Genomic DNA, 24,076 nt, shown 5'->3' on the forward strand with positions numbered 1-24,076 from the left:
CGAGCGCGCGCACACACAGCTTTTTCTGTTTGCACAAACACTACAATCTTGCAGAACACAGTAAAACATACATATAGACAAACATAGACAATGTCACACAACTACAGTGTATCACCATACAGTATCACGCGGCATAAAACTATAGCAGCTTCATCACATAGTGAGCTCATCTCTCACTGTCACGTTTAGGCTGAGTCATCCTTCACATCAATGGAGGATGACATACAAGTCAATGGAAACCAGCACTCGCACTTAAAACAGTATGGATCCAGGTCACTGCTCTACTTGTGATTCACCGGCTTATTGTAGGGACTGAAACACTGAGAGATGATCACAGGTTTAAACCCGCCTCGTGACGTTGAACTGTCTGTGGTCTGGTTTTGGTGAAAGCATGTCATTTATGGATGATATGCCACACCTGTCTTGTAGGATGTGGTTTACTGGGAAAGTCAACCTCAGCTGAGCCATAACAAAGGCAGACAGGTTACAAAAAGGTAAATTGAGTGCAGGGGGAAGGGAAGAGTTCAGTTTTAAGGACATGAAAGCAGTCCAAATTAAATGATGTGGAAAATAAAAGGGATTTTCAAAAGTATCTTTAACACTGCTTGAAAAGCCTGGGCTCTTCAGCTTCTTTTTTTAAACCTCAGGTGATTAAAGGCATGAATGCTAAATATAAACTAGACTTCAAATAATAAAAGAAAAAACTCAGCTGAGCCTTATTTTCAAAGTGTATATTTTGAAATAGTGTTAATGACTTATAAAATAATCAAAACATAAATAAAAAATTATGTTTTTAAAACATATTGTACGTCATTATCGTTAACTATAACTAAAAGCAAAATAAAAAAAATAAAAAAATCAATTAACTACACAGTTAATTCATTACTTTTTGTGAACATTTTATTTCTGCATTTCATTTCCATGTAGTTTAAGTTGAAGAACTATAATATCTAAAACTAAACTAAAACTTATAAAAGCTATATAGTTAAACAATAATAATGACAAAACAACTAAATTACTAAAACATTAAGTTAACAAAATAATAGTATATTATAATATATCAGTAATACCAAAGTAACAGATACAGGTTTCACTCATAAAATGTGACTTTTCAAATGCATTGACAATACTTTTAGTATTTTTTTACATTATAAAATACTTAACAGATCATTACACATTATAAATAGATGTTATACTGTATATATAGATCATTAGACTTTATATAAGCAAAAAACCTTTTTCTAATTTGATATTTGCCTTTTGTCATTTTTTATTTGACTTTGTCATTCAAGCCTAGTCGGCCACATACTACTTGCCAGACCACATCTCATGACAGAAATGCCACGAAACTTTGATTTACTGACGTCTTTGCAAATATGAAAAATATAGGTATCTTTTATGGAAGATGTGGCATTATGTGTTACCAAATCTTTTCTCGTTTGGAAACGCCAATTTGCTAATCAATTAACATCAGTATTCTTTTGACTGTTTGATCTGTAAGATTGACGAACAAGCTGCTCGGGGTAATAAGATGGCACTGAACAAAGATGATATTTTGGCACATCTGTAGCACTGCAGCAATCAACATTAGCACTAACAGAAGGGCCCGATAATCAGTACAAAGTCAGCCGAGAGGGCCGCAATCAGACGATCAGTACTTCACGCAGCAGCAGGACACAGATCTCCCAGCGTTTGATGTGCCTCCCAGAGGTTTATCTCCTGCAAAACAAACAGACACTTCCTACGGAGAACTGTGCAGTGCCTTTGTGGGGTTTTAGTGCCTGATGTGAACAGAATATCCATTGGAGAAGGCAAGAAGGGCGTCAGAGAAAGATAATGGGAGTGGGACAGAAAGTCAGAGATAACACTGTCTATTCTCCTCTGAGAACTCCAATCTCTCCCTAATCTCTTCAGCAAACACTATTTACATTATTCAATTATGAGCTTGAGAAGAAGAATGGAAAAAAGAAGAGCTGACAGCTGGATAATTGCTGAAGAAAAATGAAAGAATGAAGCAGGAAACTTGAAATGACAGACATGTTCTTCCTTTGTGTCTGACAAAGGTGTGTTTGAGAATGAGGCGAAGCTGAGTGGTTTACGGCGGTTATACTATAATAATGCATTCATCGAGTCATCTCTTTTGTCATCTAATGCAGTGAAGGTTCTAGGAAACAGCTGCACTGACTCAACACTATGTCCAGTATCCTGTCATGTTCATTACAGACCTTGAGTCTGATGTCAAAAGATGCTTTAAGCCATCTGGAGAAATCAGGAAGCGCTCTGTCCTCACATCCTTCCGCTTCCTTTCCGCCTGGTCAGTGGTCCAGTCAATATAAACACCTGTCATTTAGCACATGTAAAGTACTATATATACACTATATACAATCATACAATATTTAGGACTAATAACAGTGTTGTTTGGTCAATTAAAATGGCCGTTCACACTAGTTTCAGGTCAAAGGTTTAGCAAAAGCTTTATTTTTTTTTGTTTGATGTTTTGTTGTCAAATAAAGGAAATTTTATTATCAATACTGGAAAAAAATCTATTTATCTATTTTCAATATTCTACAATATTCTTCCAAATTTTGGTCAATGACAATATAACCAAATATACGCATTTAAAAAAAAAAAAAAAGGTATTTTTAACATGAAGCAATGCCCAAAGTAGACTTATAAAATATGTGAATATTTTTTATATTATTTATTGAACAGATAATGTTCAGAACATAAAATTAATAAATAAATAAACAGAACACTGTAAACAAAAGAAAAATCAAATCTTATTCCTTTTACTATAATGCAAAAAAATATATTTCATAAAATTCTCTATTAGCATTTGAACATTAAACTGTTAGTTCTCCCAAAAATGAAAATTCTGTCATTAATTACTCACACCCTCATGTCGTTCCAAACCCGTAATACCTTCGTTCATCTTCGGAACAGCCATTTTGGAGAGTATCCACTAAATGTAATCAATGTAATCAGTGCGTGCATGCTGAACGAAAACAACGCTGATTACGTTGATTACACTCAGTGGATACTCTCCAAAATTGAGGAAAACGGTAACTCAGGGAGAGCACAAAAAGTATTCTCGTAGCTCGTAAAATTACAGTTGAACCACTGATGTCACATGGACTATTTTACCGAAGTCCTTGCTACGTTTCTGTGCGTTGATCGTGGTAATATCATTGCTGTCTATGGAGGGTCAGAGAGCTCTCGGATTTGATCAAAAATATCTTAATTTGTGTTCCGAAGATGAACGAAGGTCTTACAATTTGGAACGACATGAGGGTGAGTAATTAATGACAGAATTTTCATTTTTGGGTGATCTAACCCTTTAAGTCTGCCATTCAAACCGCATTCAGGCACTTCACATTCTTACAACAATTTTAATTTTTTGAAATATTGCATGAGCCTCTTTCATTTTTTTTTTTTTTTACAGAGAATGAAATTTATACTACAACCTGAAACGTTTCAGTTAGCTTGCCATTTTTCCAGAACCATTTAGCTTCCACGACAACACTGACAGTGGGCTGAGCGATTGTTCTTTACAGCGGATGATTTATCAGCTCTTTGTTGGAAAGGTCTACCAAGGACTGTACCTCCACAACAAAACCACTGCCTGAAGCAACAAAATTCACACAGGACTGACCGTTCCTAATTCTGCATGCTTGCCTAACAAGGTATGTTAAATCTGTGCAGGAACAACAATTGCACACACTGGACACACTCAGTGCCAAACTGCAATTTTGTCTGTCAAAACTGAGAAAGAGAGTCACGGCAGAGAAATAACAGGAAGAAGATAAGAGAAGAGGGCAGATGTAAGACTAGTTCATCTAAGATGGACACGATAAAGCCAAAAAGCAATTCCTGACTCCTCCATCTTCCTGACTGAGTGGTTTTTCCTCCGGAAGCAGCTTTCAACTTAAGGCCTGATTCAAATGTTGCAGCCTTAGAGAAGGCAAAGATAATAAAATGTGAAAAAGACGGTGTGCAGGAAGAAAAGGGAGACGGTGTAACAGAGAAGCTTCTCTGTGCGTCACTCGGGTTATCTGGAGGACAGAGAAAACTCTGCAGGGAGGAAAAAAACTATTTCTTGTAAGTCCTCCCAAAGCCTCTTTTACGATCAGCTCCTGCCAACTCAATTAAGCAAACACATTGCAAAGCTGTCTCACTCTAATGCAACAGGAAGATACGGGATGCGCGTTCCTGGACTTGGCTAACTTATTAACAAGATTTTCAAATTCAATTATGCAGTTCAACGTCAGCTGAAATGAACACAATCACTTCAGCACTGGTGATCGTCTGATGCGGTTCTTATTTAGCAGACGCTTTATAATCCAAAGTGAATTTCTTGGAAAGCCTTTTGTGCTCAAGGGAACAAAAGTGATGGTATAGGTGGTCATTCTGAACTATTTTAAATGTACCTTCCATTGTTCCTGACCATTTCTGGTGGTGCTCGGGTCACCTTACCTCTTCGTTCTCGATCTTTAGAGTGGCCAGACGGGACTGAAGCTGCTGGAACCTCAAGAGGAGTTCTGCTTGCACTGGAGGCTGGGCCGTGATCTGACAAACCTGAAAACAAACAGATTTTCAGTTATAAGAAAGAAACATGACAGTCGCCATTAACCCATAAACACCTACATTGGGTCTTTAGTGACCCAAGACATCATTCAATACCCTTCCCTTAGGGCTGATGTGCATCGAGATGTGCATGTATCGGTGTTAATGAGTGGTGCCCTTTCATCTACTACACAAATTCAAACACACGTGACGCTCAGGGTGTTTTGAGTCTGCAGTCTCAGTACATGAAGACAGTCCACATAAAACTTAATCTCCAGAGATACTCTGAGAGTCACTTCACAAGCTTTTCACTGTTTCATTTGAGGAAAAACTACCGTCAAATACACACTGAAAGTCAAAGGTCTTCACGACAAACAGCCAAAATAAAAGTTCAGTTTAACTTGAAGAAATTATGACAGAAATATTTTACTACTGTATACTAAAATGCTTTATATTTTCCTTCCTGTTTTACTTTTATCTAAAAAAATGCAATGTTTTGTTACTTTTGAAAAGACTGAATAAATTATTCAAGTTTTATTAATTAATTTCATCACACACTTTTTTGATGATAAATTTGTATTAAATCACAGAATAAAACAGAATTTAGGAGAAGAAATAAAACTAATTTTATGGGGCTCTAAATTATAGCTTACTCTGTGGAGTTTAAATGGGAACAAACAAGTTATGTTTATGTTCATTCTCAAGGTCTAACAAACATGTTGGTAGCATTTTCTTCTCCATTATTGGTAAATAAATATTGTGCTAGTGTTCTTGGCCTTATCACCCAGCTAAGCAAAAAAGCAAGATGATAGCGACCATTAAGACCCTTTTAAACCAAAGAATAATAAAACTATAAAGACAACTTTAATGAGAATGTTGTGACATCTAACTCAACTTCTTTAAAGCAGGATGGATTCTGATTGGCTGTCAATGTTTTTATCGTTAATCAGCTGGGAAAAAACACTTTTAATGGTTTTGTTCCCCTGTGCAGTTATCATTATTGTGGGTGTGGACTCTGCTATTCTTTGAAATTTAGAATGATTTTTAAAATTACATCTTTATTGCTATCGTTATAGTTATCGCCCTTGTTGTGATTGTGAACGGGCCTTTAGAGAACCTGCTCTAACAGAACAGAGCTCCCTAGAGGAGGAATCTCATAATCAAACAAATAACCAACACCTGGCACAATCATTATAACCGACTCTTATAAAGCAAAACCCAAGTTGCTTTCAATGACCAAGAGAGTACAGGCATGACCGCAAAACAACAGGTTGTAAACCATGCGCAGACATTATATCAGTGACAAAATGGCCAATTAAGGAGGATAAATCCAATAAACACTCTCTAAAAACTGCTTGAGGGTGAGAAATGCAATATGATTTGCTCTCAACGCTCTGCACAAACACTACACTGCCAGCTGAGACACAATAAAAGAAGGATATGAAGCAATCCTGACCACATATAATTCAGAATTTCATTAAGACGCTTTTCTCCACTCTGTATCCTGTATGATCTCATATGCTTCAACAGCTTTAGACAAGATTAACGTGAGGTTAATGGATGGGCTGGTAGATGTACCATGGGAGATGCATGTTAAAATGAAACGTAACGTCTGCTTACGGGTTATTTGGAAGGTAAAGGATGTTGGGTCATTCTAAGCAGTACATTTTCATCTTTCCATCATATGCACTACTGTTCAAAATTCGTGGTCAGTATGATTTTTTATTTTAATTTTTTTAATGAAATTAATACCTTATTCAGCAAGGATGCATAAGACTTACAAAAGTAAATACATTTATAATTTTACAAAAATTTATATTTCAAATAAATGTTGTTCTTTTCACCATTCTGTTCATCAAAGAATCCTAGAAATGATGCAACATCTTTTCTACAAAAATAATAACTGTTTCTCCATTGATAAAAAATAGGAAGTGTTTCTTAAGCACAAAATCAACATATTAGAATGATTTCTGAATGATCATGTGACACTGAAGTCTGCATTAAAAGCTGAATTGCCACCACAGGAATAAATTATATTTTAAAATACAGACAGATATATAAAGGCAGACATACCATATAGACATTTCTTTTCAATTGTAACAGTATTTCACTATATTTTTATTTAATAAATATTTTTTTGTCCAAATAAAAGCAGCCTTGGTGAACATGAGTGTTATTTTTATTTTTTCAAAAATAATGAAAAATTATATAGACCTTAAACTTTGAACGGTATTGCATGTCTTAAAGTATTGAATAAAAAAATATAGATTTTTTTACAAATTTAAAGATGAGAATAATTACAATAGCATATAAATTGAACAGAGGGGTAAATCTGAAATAATCTCACTACTTTGGGTTGAGAAGTGATATTTTGGCATGTCTCTGGGCAATGTTTTAAGAAATATTGCAGGTGCTTCTTCAGTTTCTTAATAATCTTCCAGTTATCAATTAGCAATGAATTTGAGGAATTTTGCAGTATTAAGTTTGTTTGTCCCACATTACAAAAATTCAACCCAATGTGAAAATGTAATCTGTAAAATAATATTAACATTAAAAAAAAAAAAAAAAAAAAAAAAATTTAAATTGACTCTCTTAATCCCCAACACAAACTTCAGTTATTTCCATTATTTTCTTACTTTTATGTAAATAATCAACCTATAATAAATAAACTTGATTTTATAGAAATACGTCTACTACTACTAGACATTCTTTTATAGAAATTACGGCACAAAAAGTTAAAGAAAACTATAGCATAACAAACTGTTAAGAAAATAAACCTCCTTTCAGTTTACATGGAGTTAAGATGTAAATTAACCAAACACTGGGTGACAGTGTGGTTGCTATTGTGTGTGTGTACGTGGGTACATATGTACGTGGGTGTGTGGGTAAGGCTTTGTTTAAATCTGACCTCATCTCCCATATGTGGCTGGAACTCAAATTTGACGGGCGGGCAGAAGGCAGTGGGGTACATTTCCATGAAGCGCTGGCGGTCACTACGGAGGTCCAGACTGTCCACCGCATTCTCAATGATGTCCAGGCCCTCGTGACGAGACGTCTCCAGGTTATATTCAGCCGAGAGGTAGGTCCGCAAAGCCCGGTTCAGAGAGGAATGATATCCCAGATCACAACACTACACCAGAAAAAAAGAGAGAAACGTTACAGAAAAAATATAAATAATAGGCAAAGAATCTCTCCAAGTAATATATGCTGCATTCAAATGATAGTGTGTCTAACTTCCCAACAAAACAAACCTACAACCTATTGGTTACCAGCCAAGATCTGTAACCACATGGCCACTTTCATCATGTCTTACTCACAGCTAACATCTGAGATTCCAAACACATTAACACCAAAGGCAAAGCATGACGTACTGGTCTATCAGCTATATGGCTTTGGGAATATTTGAGTCCCTGTGTCTGACCGTTCCTACATTACCTAATGCATACTGACTGTGCTCTGGTGGTCTTGTGTGTTGTCTTTATAAGGCCTTGGATTCTGAGGACTTGTGCAAAACAGCCCGGTAGCCTAGTTGTTCAAGGCTAAGCGTAGACTGGCAGGAATTTCCATAATTTGATTTTGACTCTGATATGAGAATCATGGGGAACTGAAATGCAAAAAGATGTCCTGGATAATAAAATATGGGGGAGAACTGCGCCGTCCTTGGGGAGGTTATTTAAGTTCTGACGGTGCGAGTCACTGGAAGATCTGCCAAATCTCGGCTCCCAAAGCGTCTGCAAACTTCCAAAGTCCATTTTAATTATCACGATGGCCTGCTCTGTCTGTCAGACTGCAGATTGTTTTAATCGTTTGGATGCCCTTTTTTCATTGAAATGGTGCGGTTCTTGTGCCAGAGTTCAAATTGAGAGTCAAATTATGCACTGACTTGGGTGCCAACTGATAATACAGCCATTTTTTGAAACTGCTTTGGGGTTTTTGGATCTAGAAAAAAAATAAATAAAAAATAAAATAAAATAAAACAAAACAAAACATGGTTTAGTATCAATAAGACCCATAATGAAGAGCCCATGTAAAGGTACCCATTAGTTTGTTAGCAGTATGCAGGGCCAAAAAAGTCTTTTTACAAGATAAAATTTTAACCAGACAAGGTCAAGTTCTTTCTCTTCCAAAGAAATGTCTGAAAAACTGACTGCGTGTATATAATATCACCAAAACACTGCCAGCCCCCTGCAGAGAGTTTTTTGTTTCACAGATGAAATTCATATTGCTGGATATTCAGTTTATAAATAAATGATGCTGAGAGGATTTAACAATAATTCAGGCTGTAGAATAGTGAAGAAGAAGAGATCAGCAGGGTGAAATGTGAAAAAGGTACATTGTAGCATACAGTACTTGACCTAAAAGAGTCTCTCAGACAGCCTGATTCACAGAAAACTGGGTTTTAGGGCTGGGTGCCACTTCCTCGCCATTCATTCTAAAAAATGTTTTGCCATATTCAGAAGCTGGAGGACATACAGTACCTTAATATAAAAGTAGGACAACAGCCACTTTATACAAAATAACATAAACGGGGTACAAATTTTTTTTATAATTTAAAGGGGTCATATGATGCTATTTTAAAGATCATTATTTTGTGTATTTGGTGTAACAGAATGTTGACATGCTTTAATGTTCATAAAACACATTATTTTTCAAATACTGTACATTATTGTAGTTCCTCTATACCCCGCCTCTCTCAAACGCATTGTTTTCTACAAAGCCCCTCCTTCCAACAAGTGCAGTCTGCTCTGATTGGCCAGCTGACACAGTGCATTGTGATTGGGCGAACACCACAAGCACACGTCGGAATGTATCCGCATTTGAACAGTCAATAGCAAATACTTAAACTATTAACAAAATATACTTACAGTCGCTGATTCAGAATCACAAGATTGTCATAGCAAAGAAAGAATTGACCCTTTTTTTTTTTTAGAAATAGCATCTACTTTCGGAAGGCCAAATAAAGTGTATACAGCATCTCCCTGACATGGCTGCATCAACACTACTGCGCTTACTGAAACCACGCCTTCCTTGTTTGCGTGAACATTTGGGCGGCATTATGCAAATATTTCCACCATGACGTAGACATGTGGGGGCGTGTTTTAATGAGGCGTTGGATCAGCCTTATCTTTTATATAGAATAAATCATGTTGTGGGAGACTTTGAGCTTTGTAACTCTGCAGATCTTATACATGCACAAACGGGTACATAACACACTAAAGAAAAGGAAAAATAGAAATCGCATCTTATGAGCCCTTTAATATTCTCAATTATATATAGGTGAACTATTTAGATCATCTCAAATAATGCTAGAACTTGTGGAGTGCTGCTATCATTAAAAGAAAATGAAAATGAAATTTTAGATTTAAATGCAAATGATCCCCTCAAATTCAAAATTCAAAATAAAAGCTTTTTCATTTGGTCTCAAACTTTGGAAAAGGCCTCTAGTTTCTCCACCCTCGTTTAAACCACCATTATTTTCTTTGCTTATCCTCTATACCGAGGATTATTTTTTACCACCTCATTGTACACAGACGTTATGTTAAAGTACCCCTATTATGCCTTTTCGAATATTACCTTTCATGCAGTGTGTCATGTAGCTGTATGTAAACATAAACTATCTGCAAAGTTGTGAAGCCGACATTGCACGATAAATAGAGTTATTGTCTATCAAAAAAAAAAAGAGTCGACTCGCAATCACCTAAACAAGTCACACGAAGTAACACATTTGCATAATGTCCGCCCAAGTTCTACGTCACAAACAACTTGCTATCACATCTTGTAATTACCACAATCTTGTTAAGACTTGACACATACCACTGAGAAACGTGCTGCTGCAGTCATGCTTATAGATTGCACCATCTTTTCTATGTATTGACAAGTCTCCAGGGCTGTCATTCCGTTATGGCAATGGGCGTTTTGTTTCCGACACGCGCTGTACGCGGTAGACCAATCACAAAAGACTGCACCATCTGACCAATCACAGCAGTGAGGGCTCACGGAAAGGAGGGGGGTTTACAGAGACTGATTCTTCGAACTGCTTCGCACGAGTCGTTTACGTATCATTTAGAAATTAGATAAAATTAAATCAATTTTTTGAGAAAACTAAAGTGTTTTTTGACCTTGCATGCATGTAAACCTGTTTTAGGAGACTCATAAAACAATATTAGCAACCTTAAAAATGGCATAACAGGGGCACTTTAAGCTCCTCATTCTCTGTCAAACGAATGCATTTGACAATCAGGCCTTCATAAAACGTCTTTACATAACAGGTTTGTGTGGTTATTTGGAGATTTGGAAATGAATGCCATTTAACCACAGTGTATTTTTTAAAACATCACATTCCTGTCAGACACACCTGCATTTGAAGTCTCAAGAGCTTAAATTTGAATGCAACGCTGACAGAGCTCTCACTGAAGAGTCTATGCATTTCCTCAGATCAAAGCAGGTGTAGACAAAGATGCATATGAAACCGGTGAAAACGGCAGCAGTCTTTGTCATATTTAGCTGTCCCAGCAGACCTGAGGTCAGTTTGAAACTATTTATAACTGTCCTACTTGTCACACAAAGTTTCTTCGTCTGTGGAAGAATCCCTGAACCTCGTTTTCTTTCCCCAGTACTTACGTCTATTAAATCAGACAAGTCGTGAATGTAATACTTGAAGATTGAAGCATTAGTGGCTTCGAGTGTCAGCAGGTATTCGTTCCGAGCTTTGATCGACTTCAGCTTGTTCTCCGAGTACTTGGCCTGCCTCTGATGAGAGAGAGAGAGAGAGAGAGAGAGAGAGAGAGAGAGAGAGAGAGAGAGCGTAGAAGCAAAACAGACAGAATTTGAAAAAAACATTAAACATAAAATCATGCAAGCAAGCTTTTATCTCTGCATGCAGTCTGTTCCTTCAAGATTTCTTGTGAAGTGACAGAGAACAAATGCATCCAAAAATAAACCAACGAAGACATAAGCATATAAAGTGCAAAAATCGTTATACAGACATTTATGGACTAATATGGTACATCTATGAGGCTACAAAAAATCTTAAAGAACAAGTATTGCTCATTTCCTGTATCAGTAAGGATATTACTAACATTCAGACCCACTTAGTCGACTAATTTAACTGACTGACCAACAGACAGTGACTCACGCTAACTTCCATATTTTAACCATCCCACAATGTCTCGTTCAAGGAGGCATGCATGGAAAAAACAATCCCACAGCTGTTAAATCATTTGTCACGGGTTTTAACAGAAAACAGATATAACAAGAGGATAAAAAGTTGCCATTACTGTGAAAGCGGGGTCAGGCATGTCTTCTATCAAAACATGTCTGGCGCATATAACTAAGGTGCAAAAGGAAGTTAATTCAATAATTCAACAATAATAATAATAACAACAACAACATCTACTTTTTTATTGTTTGCCAGTTTATTGTATTTCTGTTTTGTTTATTCTTAGCATTACATGTTCTGTTTTGCTTTAGGTACGGTATGAGAAAGCACATTACAAACAATGGAATATGGGTCATATTTCCCATAAAATCAAAAGAAATAAGACATTACATTTTGTATAAATTAAGTTTTTAGGATTTTAGTATTATTTACTGTGAACTTGTTTACAAAAATTAAAAATAAAAATAAAATATGTATGTATATATGTGTGTGTGTGTGTGTGTGTATGTGTATGTGTATGTATATGTATATATATATATATATATATATATATATATATATATATATATATATATATATATATATATATATATATATATATATATATATATATATATATACACACACACATACACACACATATACATACACACACATATATACATACACACACACAGTTGTGCTCAAAATTATTCATTCCTTGGTAAATATAATCAAAGAAGACTGTGAAAATAACTCTGCATTGTTTATCCATTTGATCTTTCATTCAAAAATTTTAAAAAATCTAACCTTTAAAAAAAAAAAAAAAAAAAATCACATTATTCTCCAATGAAAGGTTACATTTTTGTAAATTTTTTAAATAAAAGATCAAAAGGATTAATGATACAGATTTATTTTCACAGCCTCCTTTGGTCATATTTACTAAATTTACCATGAATAATTTAACAAATTAAATGCTTGTTTAAATGTGCTAAATGGATGTATGGATCCATTAGGCCTTGAGAACCTGAGATTTATTCTGAATTGATTCTTAGAATTGAATCGTGGTCTGGTTGTTATGAACTACTAAATACCATTTCTTATTTACCTTCTCCTTCATCTTCTCAATCTTCTTCACAGAGCTCCGTCTCTGGTGTCTTTCCTCTATTCGGATGTGAAAGACGGGATCTCCAACACGTCCGATCTGCTTTTCCTCCTGCTTCTCAGCCTCCTTCAGTTTGCTCTCGGCACTGATGCTCTCCGTGTGATACATATGGTAGGTTTTCATCACCTGCGGGACCCAGAGGTCAGAGGTTAAAGTTCAACAACAGCCAGCTGAGCTCTAGAGAGGTGCAGCAGCTGCTCGTCTGAGCCAAAACACTTTCATCCTCCCACTTGACACAAATCAATTCCGTTCTCCTTCAGAGAAACTTTCTTATGTTATGTAAAGCCAAAAAGCACCAATTGAAATGTTTTAAGACAAAACATAAATGCATAATTTTCTCTTTCATATACCTTCATTTGCATTTAAGTTCAAATCAGCACTTTCAAAGAGTAACCAAATGAAACTATCTTCTTAATGAGCCATGACGGAGCTTTTATTTTACCAAGAAAAACTATTTTATTGGTACTATTAGAGATTGAAATTATTACACTGGTAAAACTATGTATTTGAAGTACGCTGGTAATTGCAGTCATTTTAAAACAGAATGAGTACAGTTTCATCTAATATGTTGTACCTTAACTCAGCTTCTTTCATCAAATCTAAAGCCATTTTCAGTTGAAGCACAAATTATGGACTGCTAAACCCCCGTGAAGAAATCCAATTATTGAGAAGTGAATGTGCGACATAATGGTAAACGCTGCTTCAGACAGCTTGAGTCATTGTTTTGGTTAGGTGGCTATTAGTCATATCCAGATGAATTTTATAATGAGCATTAGGATGTGACTCAGAACATATGAGCCTGTACTAACAAACTAATTATGCCTACGATGTCAAACTCTTCACAAAGAGCGAGCGCATAATCGACGCTAAAAGCTTTGTCACGTTGTAATTGATGTAACATCGGCACTCCATGATTGAACACTGCATGCAGCTGATCCAGACTCTCTTTTCCTAGAAATATATTATGAAATGTCAGTTTTTTTGAGAAAGTAAAAGTTTTGAAAGTACACAGCTCATTAGTGTTTTTTTAGTGAATTACTATGGTAATTTTGGGTTGTATTCTGGTGGGTATAGGCCTCTAAAGTCCCTATGATATTCCATACAGCCATTGCTGTCATTGTTAACAAACTAATATGACTAAAAACTGTTTTCAGTGATTTAAATCTGAAATAAAATATACTTTAAAAAAAAAAAAAAAAAAAAAAACTTAAATTAGAAATGTTGATTTTAAATCAAACTAAAAAGTAATTTTAATATGAAAATGAAATATATATATATATAAAAAATGTAAATAATAAAAAATAATTTATGAAATAAAAGACAAAAGCACATAAAACTATTAAAACACACAAAAACTAAACTAAAAATACTAAAATATGAATAAATCCTATAATAGTAGCCTATATAAATAATACTAAAATAACAGTGGATATGGCTCGGGTCTATCATTCGTTATAAATTTAATAGATTTTTGACTGGTAGTTTTATAGTCTGTCAGGCAAAAATTGTTAGTACAACCATTAAGAAACAAAAAATATCCCTAGCAAAAATGGTGGCGAACAAGATGCTCTCCAAACTTTCATCCTCAGGGATAGTCTTGCCAAAAATGAAAATTCTGTCATAATTTACTCACCCTCATGTTGTTACAAACCTGTATGCATTTCTCTTCTCTGTGGAACACAAAAGAAGATATTTTAAAGTATATTGGTGACTAAACAGTTTCAGTTCCTATTGACTTATATTGTACTCTTTGTCCACGCAAATCAATGCAACAGAAACTGTTTGGTTACCAACATTCTTCAAAATATCTCTTTTACGTTCCACAAAAGAAATTCAGTCACACATATTAGGACTGACATGAGGGTGAGTATATATTTTAGGTGGACTATCCCTTTAAGGATAAGGTGTTTGTTTTATTCTACAAACTTAAATATGAGCATTAGCATACAATGCTAACAAGACAGACAGGAACAATTATAGCTGCTGTCCTCACATTTTTTTCCTGTCTGTTAGAAACACACGCTAACACTTATGTAGGTGGGGGGGGGGGGAATGAAACCTTTAACAATTTTTTAAGTATGATTGTAATGTTTGTGTCTTGCGCACTGTAAGCCTCTTGCGAAGCCTGGCGCTAATGCTAAAGCGCTAAGCTCCGCTCATCAGCTTGCCTTCTCCTCAATCAAAGGTGACTGAGCACCAAGCTGATTACAAGGACCCATTCACGATTAGACCCCGAACACCGGGTCAGTCCAGGCCATAATCACAGCAGCAGTCACGCAGCATTATAATTCATGGTACAGTAAAGCCTCAAAGGGCCTCAAAAGACTATAAAACGTGGACCAAACTAAATATTGTTCATAAATATGTACAGTCGGAGAAGCACAGTGCACTGCTGTCCACGGCTGTGTAATTAGACACACGGCTAGGATGGCAGACCAAACCATGGGCCCCGCTCTCCACTTACTGGTCTGGAACTCTGTTTACATTTCTGCTGGTTTTAGAAGGAGCAATTTTAGAGTCACACCAGACCTGTTATTTTACTGGCTATGGTTGTATGGAGGGTTTCTGATGCAACTGTCCCACAAGAGTGTTTCCCTCCCGAAGGGTAATTCAGGTCAAAAGGGATGATATACTTCTACAATGATCAAAAGGATGCTGTGGTGTGCGGAATGATTACAAGATCAAACGTTCAGAAAATATAAATGTGACAGCTTCAAAAAATGTAAAAAAAATCTGGGATTGATTTTCTCTATGGGTTCTTATGATGGGAGAATGTAAATCAAGACAAAAATCAAAATTTCTAATTGAAACCAGTTTAGTTTGGACATACGCTATCATTCAAATGTCTGAGGTCAGAAACGAATACTTAAATTCAGCAAAGTTTAAATTAAATATTAAACTATTATATTTTTTTAATTACAAAAAAATATATATTTTTTAATTTTTTAATATAAATTTATATTTTAAAATATGTTTAAAAAAATAAAATAAAAAGTAAATATTTTTGCATTGCTACAATAAAATTCTACTTCACAAAAATGCATTTAAAAAAAAAAAATTCTATTCATTAAAAGAATCCTAAAAATTAATATACAAATACATAAAATGGTTTCAACAGAAATATTAGGCAGCACAACATTTTTTTTTTTTTACACTGATAATAATAATAAGAAATGTTTCTTGAGCGCAAATCAGCTCTGCCATCACAGGAATAAATTATATTTTACAATATACTAAAATAGAAAACATTTATTTAAAACGGTAATAATATTTCACAATATAAATGCAAGCTGAATCTGTATATCCCACATACTTTGCTATGTATAATAGAAATTTAAAAAGTGACAATCAAATAATCAGAAAATACCTGACGTTTAAAAAACAGTTATTGAGGAGTAGGATTTTGGGCAAATAGCATTTAGGGCTGAACGATTTTGGAAAATAATCTAATTATTTTTGCAATATGCAATTATTTTTGAAAGCTCTTTATGTTCTGTATTATTCAACAAAGACAATCAATAAATCATTATATAGTATGACCAACACAATATTAGATAGATTAAACATAAATGTTCTTTTCTGTAGGCCAGGCCTATATGTCAAGATGAAATTAGGTGATGCATGAATTGATATGAATGACATTTTTATTTAACAACTACAATCACCATAGTATATTGACTGATTTGTTGGACTTCCAGCCTTGTAAGCATGTAATAATTATGACAACATAAAGCACTGACAAATAAGCCTGATGTAAACATTATTATGAAAGTCAGTAACAAATTACACAAACTAAAGTAGACTGCAGAAATATAAAAACTAATCTGTTGCTTTAACACACTCAGTATTTAGGTAATTCAAAGTCAGTGTAATAAACATATGTAAACATGTGGGGACTGCACTTTTTAAACCCTGTCTGTTAACTTTAGACAGACTTTAAATAAATAAATAAGAATATATTACCTTATTATATAGCCTATATTATCTTAAGGTCGAAGTCTTTAGTAATGAAATGCACCGTAACACTGTTACTGCTCGAGTAATTTCCATGTGCCATTTTGAAGTAGGCTACGTTCATATATACGCTTTCAAACATTTCTGCGTGTAGCGTGCCACGGTTGCCAGGTTTTCACAACAAAACCCACCCAATTGCGTTTCGAGGGGAGTCCACCGGTAAAAATCACATTCCAGGGGGTAAAATACACGTATTTTGGAGGGGTTCCCCTGGTAAGATTCGCATTTTAGGGGCTACATATCACGTTTTTGGAGCCAAACCGCGGACTTGGCAACACTGTAAGTGTGACACTGTGACAAAGTGTAATCGCAACCTCTGCGGTTGAAAATCGTGTTTTTTCGTATCGCGATATTAACGCAAATGCAATTAATCCGTCAGTTCAATTCTCTGTCAAAATGTCTTGCTTTGTGTTGTTTTTGACACTCACTCATGGCTAGTTGTTAAGACAAAAAACTTGGAATATTACCACTGAAGATACATAATTCCTCACTTAATTTACACTTTTTCAAATCATTTAGTTTAGACATGTTAATAAAATACAAAGCAACAAAACTAAACAGATTTTACGGAAACACACATATTATGAGACACTGAACTTTGCAAATAAATAAACACACAGAGGACAAGTCCTCAGTCTGCAGGTGTTTTTTAGATCTGGGAATACATTAGCATCTTATTAAGACCACAGGGGAAGCAAAGGACACATGAATCTTCCAAGCGATTGCGGTGGGCCTGACAGCTGCAATTAAAGTCTGAGAATTAACTATTGATTATTGGTGCAAACACCGTAATCTACCAAGGTCAGAGATGAGGAACGTATGCATGAATTATAAGCGGTTTTATGGGTCTTTTACCATAGTACACTCCCGGGTGCATCTTAGAGGTAGAAGTATAGGCATGAAATACTAAATATTTCTGTTCTCAAAAGAGATTGACAATCACAGCTCACTACACATAGCTGTCAATGAGAGTAGTGTTATCATTACGGCACTTACCGTGTAGAGCTCGTTGAGGACTTTCATCAAATCCTCTTGCAGCTGAAAGGTGATTTCTTTACTCTGAAGAGAGAGAGAAACAAAAAGAAAGAGGAGGCATCAGCTATCAAATCACATTAAAATCACTGACAAAGAAAATAAACACGGTGTTTGTGTGCAATTAAAATGTATGTTTTGTATGTGGGCACACATTCTTCACACTCAAGGATTGCAGTTCAACTGTTTGCTTCAACTTTTGCAGCTTGTGTGGATTACCTGATCTTTCTGTCTCGCAGGCCACTCAAGATTCTCACTAACCCAATTATATCTCTACTAATCTGATTCCACGAGCCATTTCCAACATCCCAGTGCTCAAGGGTGCTATGAGCGAATCCTTCTGATACAGCTAGAGCAAGACCTGCAGTCAATCTTCAGAGGCCACAATGTCCTTCAAACTAAATTATACTCTCAATCCATGAATTTGAAAGGAACTGGAGATGCTATCATCATTTTAGTTTATGTGGGTTTACTTAGAATTTTTTTTTTTTTTAAATGTATTTATTTATTCATTAATTCATTCAATTTATTTAGTGAATGTCACCAATCCAATCTTATAAATGATGCAAGTAGAAGATGTAGATATTTAGAAATAATTAAAATCTCTCTCACACACACACATACATATAAAAAAAATGTTTTCCCTTCAACAGTAACCGTGACATGGTGCTATTACTTTCATAAACCAAAATACATTACATACATCTATCCTAACAATTCAATGAAAATCTGGCCACATGGGTTTAATGCACTCAGTCCATTTAGTCTTTTAGACTCCATTTAGTACTTCAGAGAGAAAGAAAGTCTTTCCATAATATAAATGTTGCGTATGCATCCATTCATCTTCAGAATGTGGCTCTGGCTTTAACCATTTTTTTTTTTATGGTCATATTTTTGCAGTCCGCAAGGACACTAAATATGAATTTATCATTGTTAATCAACCTTTCAAAAGAGATGCTACCCAAATATACTGTGTCATATTTAAAATGAAATTTCCATCCCAACTTCTGCACCTGTTGTAAAAAATAAATAAAAAAATAGAAAAGTGACTGATTCATGCAACATTTCATAAAAATTACAAATAATAATAATAAGCAGCAAATAGGTATCATATTTAAATAAAATATAATTGAAATTTTAATATTATATTACATTATATACACACATGTGTGTGTTTACCATTTAATAATAAAATATTAAAATTAATTTAATATAAATATTAAATATTCTTAAATAAAATTCACTTTTAATAATAAAATTATAATAATTTAAATGTAATTTTTGGTAAAACAGCAGGATTTCTTGATATTACTGTAAATTGAGAATTTAAAAAAAAAAACAATGTAATTATTATTATTATTATTATTATTTAGGGGTGAAATATATAATGATCTTCGCAAGCTATGTGAGATCAGTGCTTTCACACTTTCACTCTTTCAGCCATCTAATTGAACTCAGTTGTATCTGGAATGCAAGCATAACAGGTCACACATGTCGTGTGGAGGTCAAGAGTCAAAATAATTTAGCTAAGATCTTCAAACACCCACACTGTTGTTCTACACTCAGCCTCTCAAGAGCAAACACAAGAGCCGACAGCTGTGTGTGTACACGTGTGTGCTTCAACAGATCTCAGAGGCACACAAGTCTGCGCTAAATGTTAAGTTCATCATCCGTGACTCATCGTACAGTACAGTACCGGCAGCATCCGGGAATGCAGATCCGAACAGGCCTGGAGAGATTATTCACGTGCCGTGCCAAAGCTCTGCCTTTAATCAGGCTTCCTCTCAGGCTCATCTAACACCAGCCAGTTCTGCCTTTTACATAACTGTTTCCAGCCGATGGTCAAACTGACAACCACGGTTACATGAAGAGCCAGGGTGGCTCAGGACATTTTGGGAGCAATCAAGCAGGTTGGCAATAGAGCAAAGGACTGTGGGAAGTAGGGTTCTGTACCATTTAGATTTGAAATAAGAATGTCAATTCCATTACTGAAGCTGAATTAAGGATGTAAAATAAATTAAATGAAAAATTAAATAAAATTAAATAAAAGTTATAAGTCACTTGGGATAAAAGTGTCTACTAAATATATTTAAAAAAGTATATAAATAGCAGGTATGTTTTCTTAAAGCATGCATTTTCGAAAAATCCCTGGCCAAATCAATGTCCGAGCTCCTTTAACACATTTCTTTTTTTTTTCATTTAAATTAGTCTTATTTAAATTAAACTTATCAACAAGCTCACCGGCTTTTCTAAGATTTTTTTCTAACACTTAAAAATAAATTCCTTCAAATAAATGCCAAATGTGCCAATAAATAAAATAATTTGAAATGTCTGAAAATTTTAATTTCATTAAAAAATTTAATAAAATAAATAAATAAATAAAAATGCCTTGCATGAGTCATTAGCTATGTTTCCATCCAAAGATTCGAATTAAACTTGTGCGCAAAACTGGAACATCACATAAAAGGTTTGCGAATAAAGCACCATTTCCATCCGAGTCAAAGAGAACAAAATCGTCACTTCCTGGTAAACTGGCACTAAATATCACTAAGAAAACTAGGAGAAGTCACTGAATATAATAATTTTCATATATGATAAATTACTTGCACCTCAGAGCGAGCAGACGAAACACAATAAATGCAATCATTGTTTTCGGAGGCGGATGCCAACTGTTTGGGAACGCAGTCGTGTATGTCAATTATACAGAAATATTTTGACAACAGACTTTGCTCAGGCATTTCAGAATGACCATAAGAACATATAAAGATGCTGTGAATGAGATCAGTCCTCTGCTAGTCAAGCTATCTCAAAGTGCAAAGTCACATATCTTTTTCGATGCGCATGGAGGAATATATTTGGTAATTGTGTTTCCATCATAGTTTATGTGCATTATTTCGTAACGGATAAACGGTTTATCCAACTCAAATGTGCGCATAAGTTTTTTATGTGCATTTTAAGAATTTATGCACATCTTGGCGTTTCCATCCAGCGTTTTTTATGCGATAGTCCAAAATGCGCATTAAAATAGGTGGATGGAAACATAGCTATAGACTTTGCAACTTAGAAGCTGGGTCTTTATATGAGAAGTTGTATCATTGTAGCACTACTATCTGCTAGTTGACTTGGTTATGGACTCTATATATAACCATATCAAGCCTCTGGGTATAGAGGGTAGCATCTTTCCATTAAAATTAATCTGGCTATAAAAAATTTACAAACTTCAAGGCACGAACATGGGAGGGCTGACAGCACCATGTGCAGGAGCCATGATGAAGCCAGTCATGTCAGAAACAGTGGGGTCTCATACACTTTATGGCAGCAGGCAGCATATCGCATGGCCATAGAGGTACTAAATAAAGTGCCATTTAACGTGTGACTGTTGTAGACAGCTTTACTACACTGCAAATTAACATCAGGGCTCTTAAAGTGGGATTTATCCTCAAAAACTTACTATCAATATTGTGCATCATTGAACTGGCTAAATACATGCTATGCAATTAGTAAAGAGGAAATTCATATAAAAAGGAACTAGGATTCATCAACTACTGAAATGTATTGACAGGAAAACAAATGATGACTTTTAGAAGAGCAAACATCTCCTCTGAGTACAACCTCTGGAAGTCTATGATTCAAAAACTACCTTGGATTCCATAAATAACCTAAAAGTGTTTTAAAAAGCATGTTGTATAAATAATGAAAACAAAACACATGTGATAAAATCTGCCCAACCATGATAGAATATGAGGTTGGATGCACATCTGTTATATGAATAAAGTACATCACAGATCCTTTAATAAACTTTTTTTGCCTTTAAAATGGAAAGGATGTCTAGTATTTCTTATTTTCAATGTTAACTTTTCAACTAGCTTTTCTAAGATTCAGCTTACACTACAGTTCAAAAGTTTGGGGTTGGTAAAATTTTTAATGTTTTTGAAAAAAATAAAAAATATGCTCAACATGGCTGCATTTATTTGATTTTAAAAAATACAGTAATATTGTTTAATATTATTACAATTTATATTTTTTATATTACAATTATTTATTTATTTTTTAAATATTCCTGTGTTGGCAAAACTGAATTTTCAGCAGCCATTTCTCCAGTCTTCAGTGTCACATGATTGACAGAAATCATTCTAATATGCTGATTTGCTGCTCAAGAAATATTTCTTATTATTATCAATGTTGAGAACAGTTCTGCTGCTTAATATTTTTTGTGCAAATTGTGACATTTTTCCAGGATTCTTTGATGAATATGAGTTCAAAAGAACAGCATTTATTTGAAATGTTTTTGTTTTTTTGTTACATGTTAAATTACTTTGTCACTTTTGATTAATGGAATGCATCCTTGCTGAATAAATTTGAGTACAAAAAAAATGTACTGACCCCAAACTTTTGAACAGTAGAGCACTCTATCTCCAGAACAAATTAATCTCACTTTTCTAACACTATCCTACTAATAAAATACTAAATTTGTATGCAAATTTAAATCAAAGGAAAATAAAGTTAATTTAAACATCTTAAACGGCAAACTGTAAAAGATGCACACATACTAGGATCACATATTGTAATGATGCACAAATATTACAGTTGTGACTGATTCCAATAATTACTATATGTTATGGCTGATAACAAACGGTCGATATCAAAATGCTATTTAATAATGTTTAAAAAAATCAGTCATTTTAAATGCTAATAGTTAATTTAAGCATCACAACGGTATGGAAAATTTATATTTATTTTGCCATTTTGCTAGATATTACATTTAACAGTGTTATTATTAGTTTAAATATAAAAAAGGGAAATGGGCATGCATAATAAAATATGCATCCAATATGAAACAAAACAAACAAAAAAAAAATCTAATATTGGGTGTTCAAATCCCTAACCTCAATTCCGAGCAACAATAATAGTGACCGGCATTAACAAGTCTCTTAAGGGACGCTCTCGAGATCTGCCTCTCTGTTGCAGCTGTGCCTCGGAGGGCTGAGGTGACAACAGGGGCTTTGCTGTCTTGTATGTGTGGCTCATTACTGAAACGATGTTGTGATCAAAGGAAGCGGGGCGCACTGATTACAGGGAAGAGCAGTTTCAACACCCTGGGTGAATGACTGCCCCCCACCAACAACATCCAGCGCCCTTAAGGGAAACAACCCACTGCCCTCTCTCTTCTGCCACTCTCGTGTCAACACAGACAGCAGAGAGCAAGAGGCTGTGTGGAAGAGGTGGTTTTGTTATATAACTAGTCACTTAAGGGATACAGACACATCAGCTTTGTTTTGAGGATTCTTCTATCGAGAGTTTCTGTCATGAATCATGAGACCTTTAAAGTTCTTCCAGGACATCGCCTCCACTGCGCTGCAGATGTATTTATCACCCTTGAGTGTAAGGTACTCATATAATGAAAACAGCTGTGAGTAGCACAAAGAACACCTGGTTCTTTTGTCATAATAGGAGTATTTAACCTTGCTTATTGTAATGGGTAGCTTCCCCTTGTGTTAGTATGTGACAATGAAAGAACACTCTATCAGACCAATATGGTATCATTTTAAAGGAATGGCTCAACCAAAAATGAAGAATCTGTCATTATCTACTTGTTTCAAACACTTGTGACTTACTTTCTTCTACTGAGCAAAGACTAGGGTTCAAAAGTACCATAAAAGTCTCATACAAGTGGTCCATATGACTCTTAGACTACATTTTAAGTCTTCTGAAGGCATGCAATGTGTATGGAACGGATGCATTTACCGGATCAGTTTGATCTGGTGAATTAATCATTTCGGACTGGATTTTGAACCAGATAGCATGATTCTTTGATAAGATCCAACTCAAAAGAATGATTTGTTCACAAACTGGACATCAGCAAATGTTTGTCATGCTTTGAGTGAATAAAGTCTTAAATTCTCACAAAATGCTATAAGATGCACATTACTCACAAAATGCTGTGAGATGCCTTGAGAAGACTTGGAATATGAAACAATGATTCTCAAAAAAATTTCGGCAAGCTTCCGAAAGAATTAAAATCATTTAAAACCGATAAAACAAGCAATAAAATCAGCCTAAACAACAAGGATTCCAAAAAAAAAAAAAAATGATTTTCACAATCTTGGAAAACCTGAACATATGTGACCCTGGACCACAAACCCAGTCACAAGCAGCACGGGTAT

The 24,076-nt window shown here is 34.9% G+C and overlaps 1 protein-coding gene across 1 annotated transcript in view; it reads right to left on the reverse strand.

Annotated features, from left to right (window-relative positions):
• The window catches only part of srgap1a (SLIT-ROBO Rho GTPase activating protein 1a), a 111,308-nt gene that overhangs the window by 43,117 nt on the left and 44,115 nt on the right, over positions 1-24,076 (reverse strand). The window contains 5 exon segments of the mRNA XM_058750696.1: positions 4,474-4,575; positions 7,472-7,693; positions 11,185-11,313; positions 12,810-12,992; positions 17,877-17,939. Of these exon segments, the coding sequence (XP_058606679.1) occupies positions 4,474-4,575; positions 7,472-7,693; positions 11,185-11,313; positions 12,810-12,992; positions 17,877-17,939 (699 nt within the window).

Source organism: Onychostoma macrolepis, chromosome 18 (genome assembly GCF_012432095.1).
Source record: "Onychostoma macrolepis isolate SWU-2019 chromosome 18, ASM1243209v1, whole genome shotgun sequence".
Lineage (NCBI taxonomy): Eukaryota > Metazoa > Chordata > Actinopteri > Cypriniformes > Cyprinidae > Onychostoma > Onychostoma macrolepis.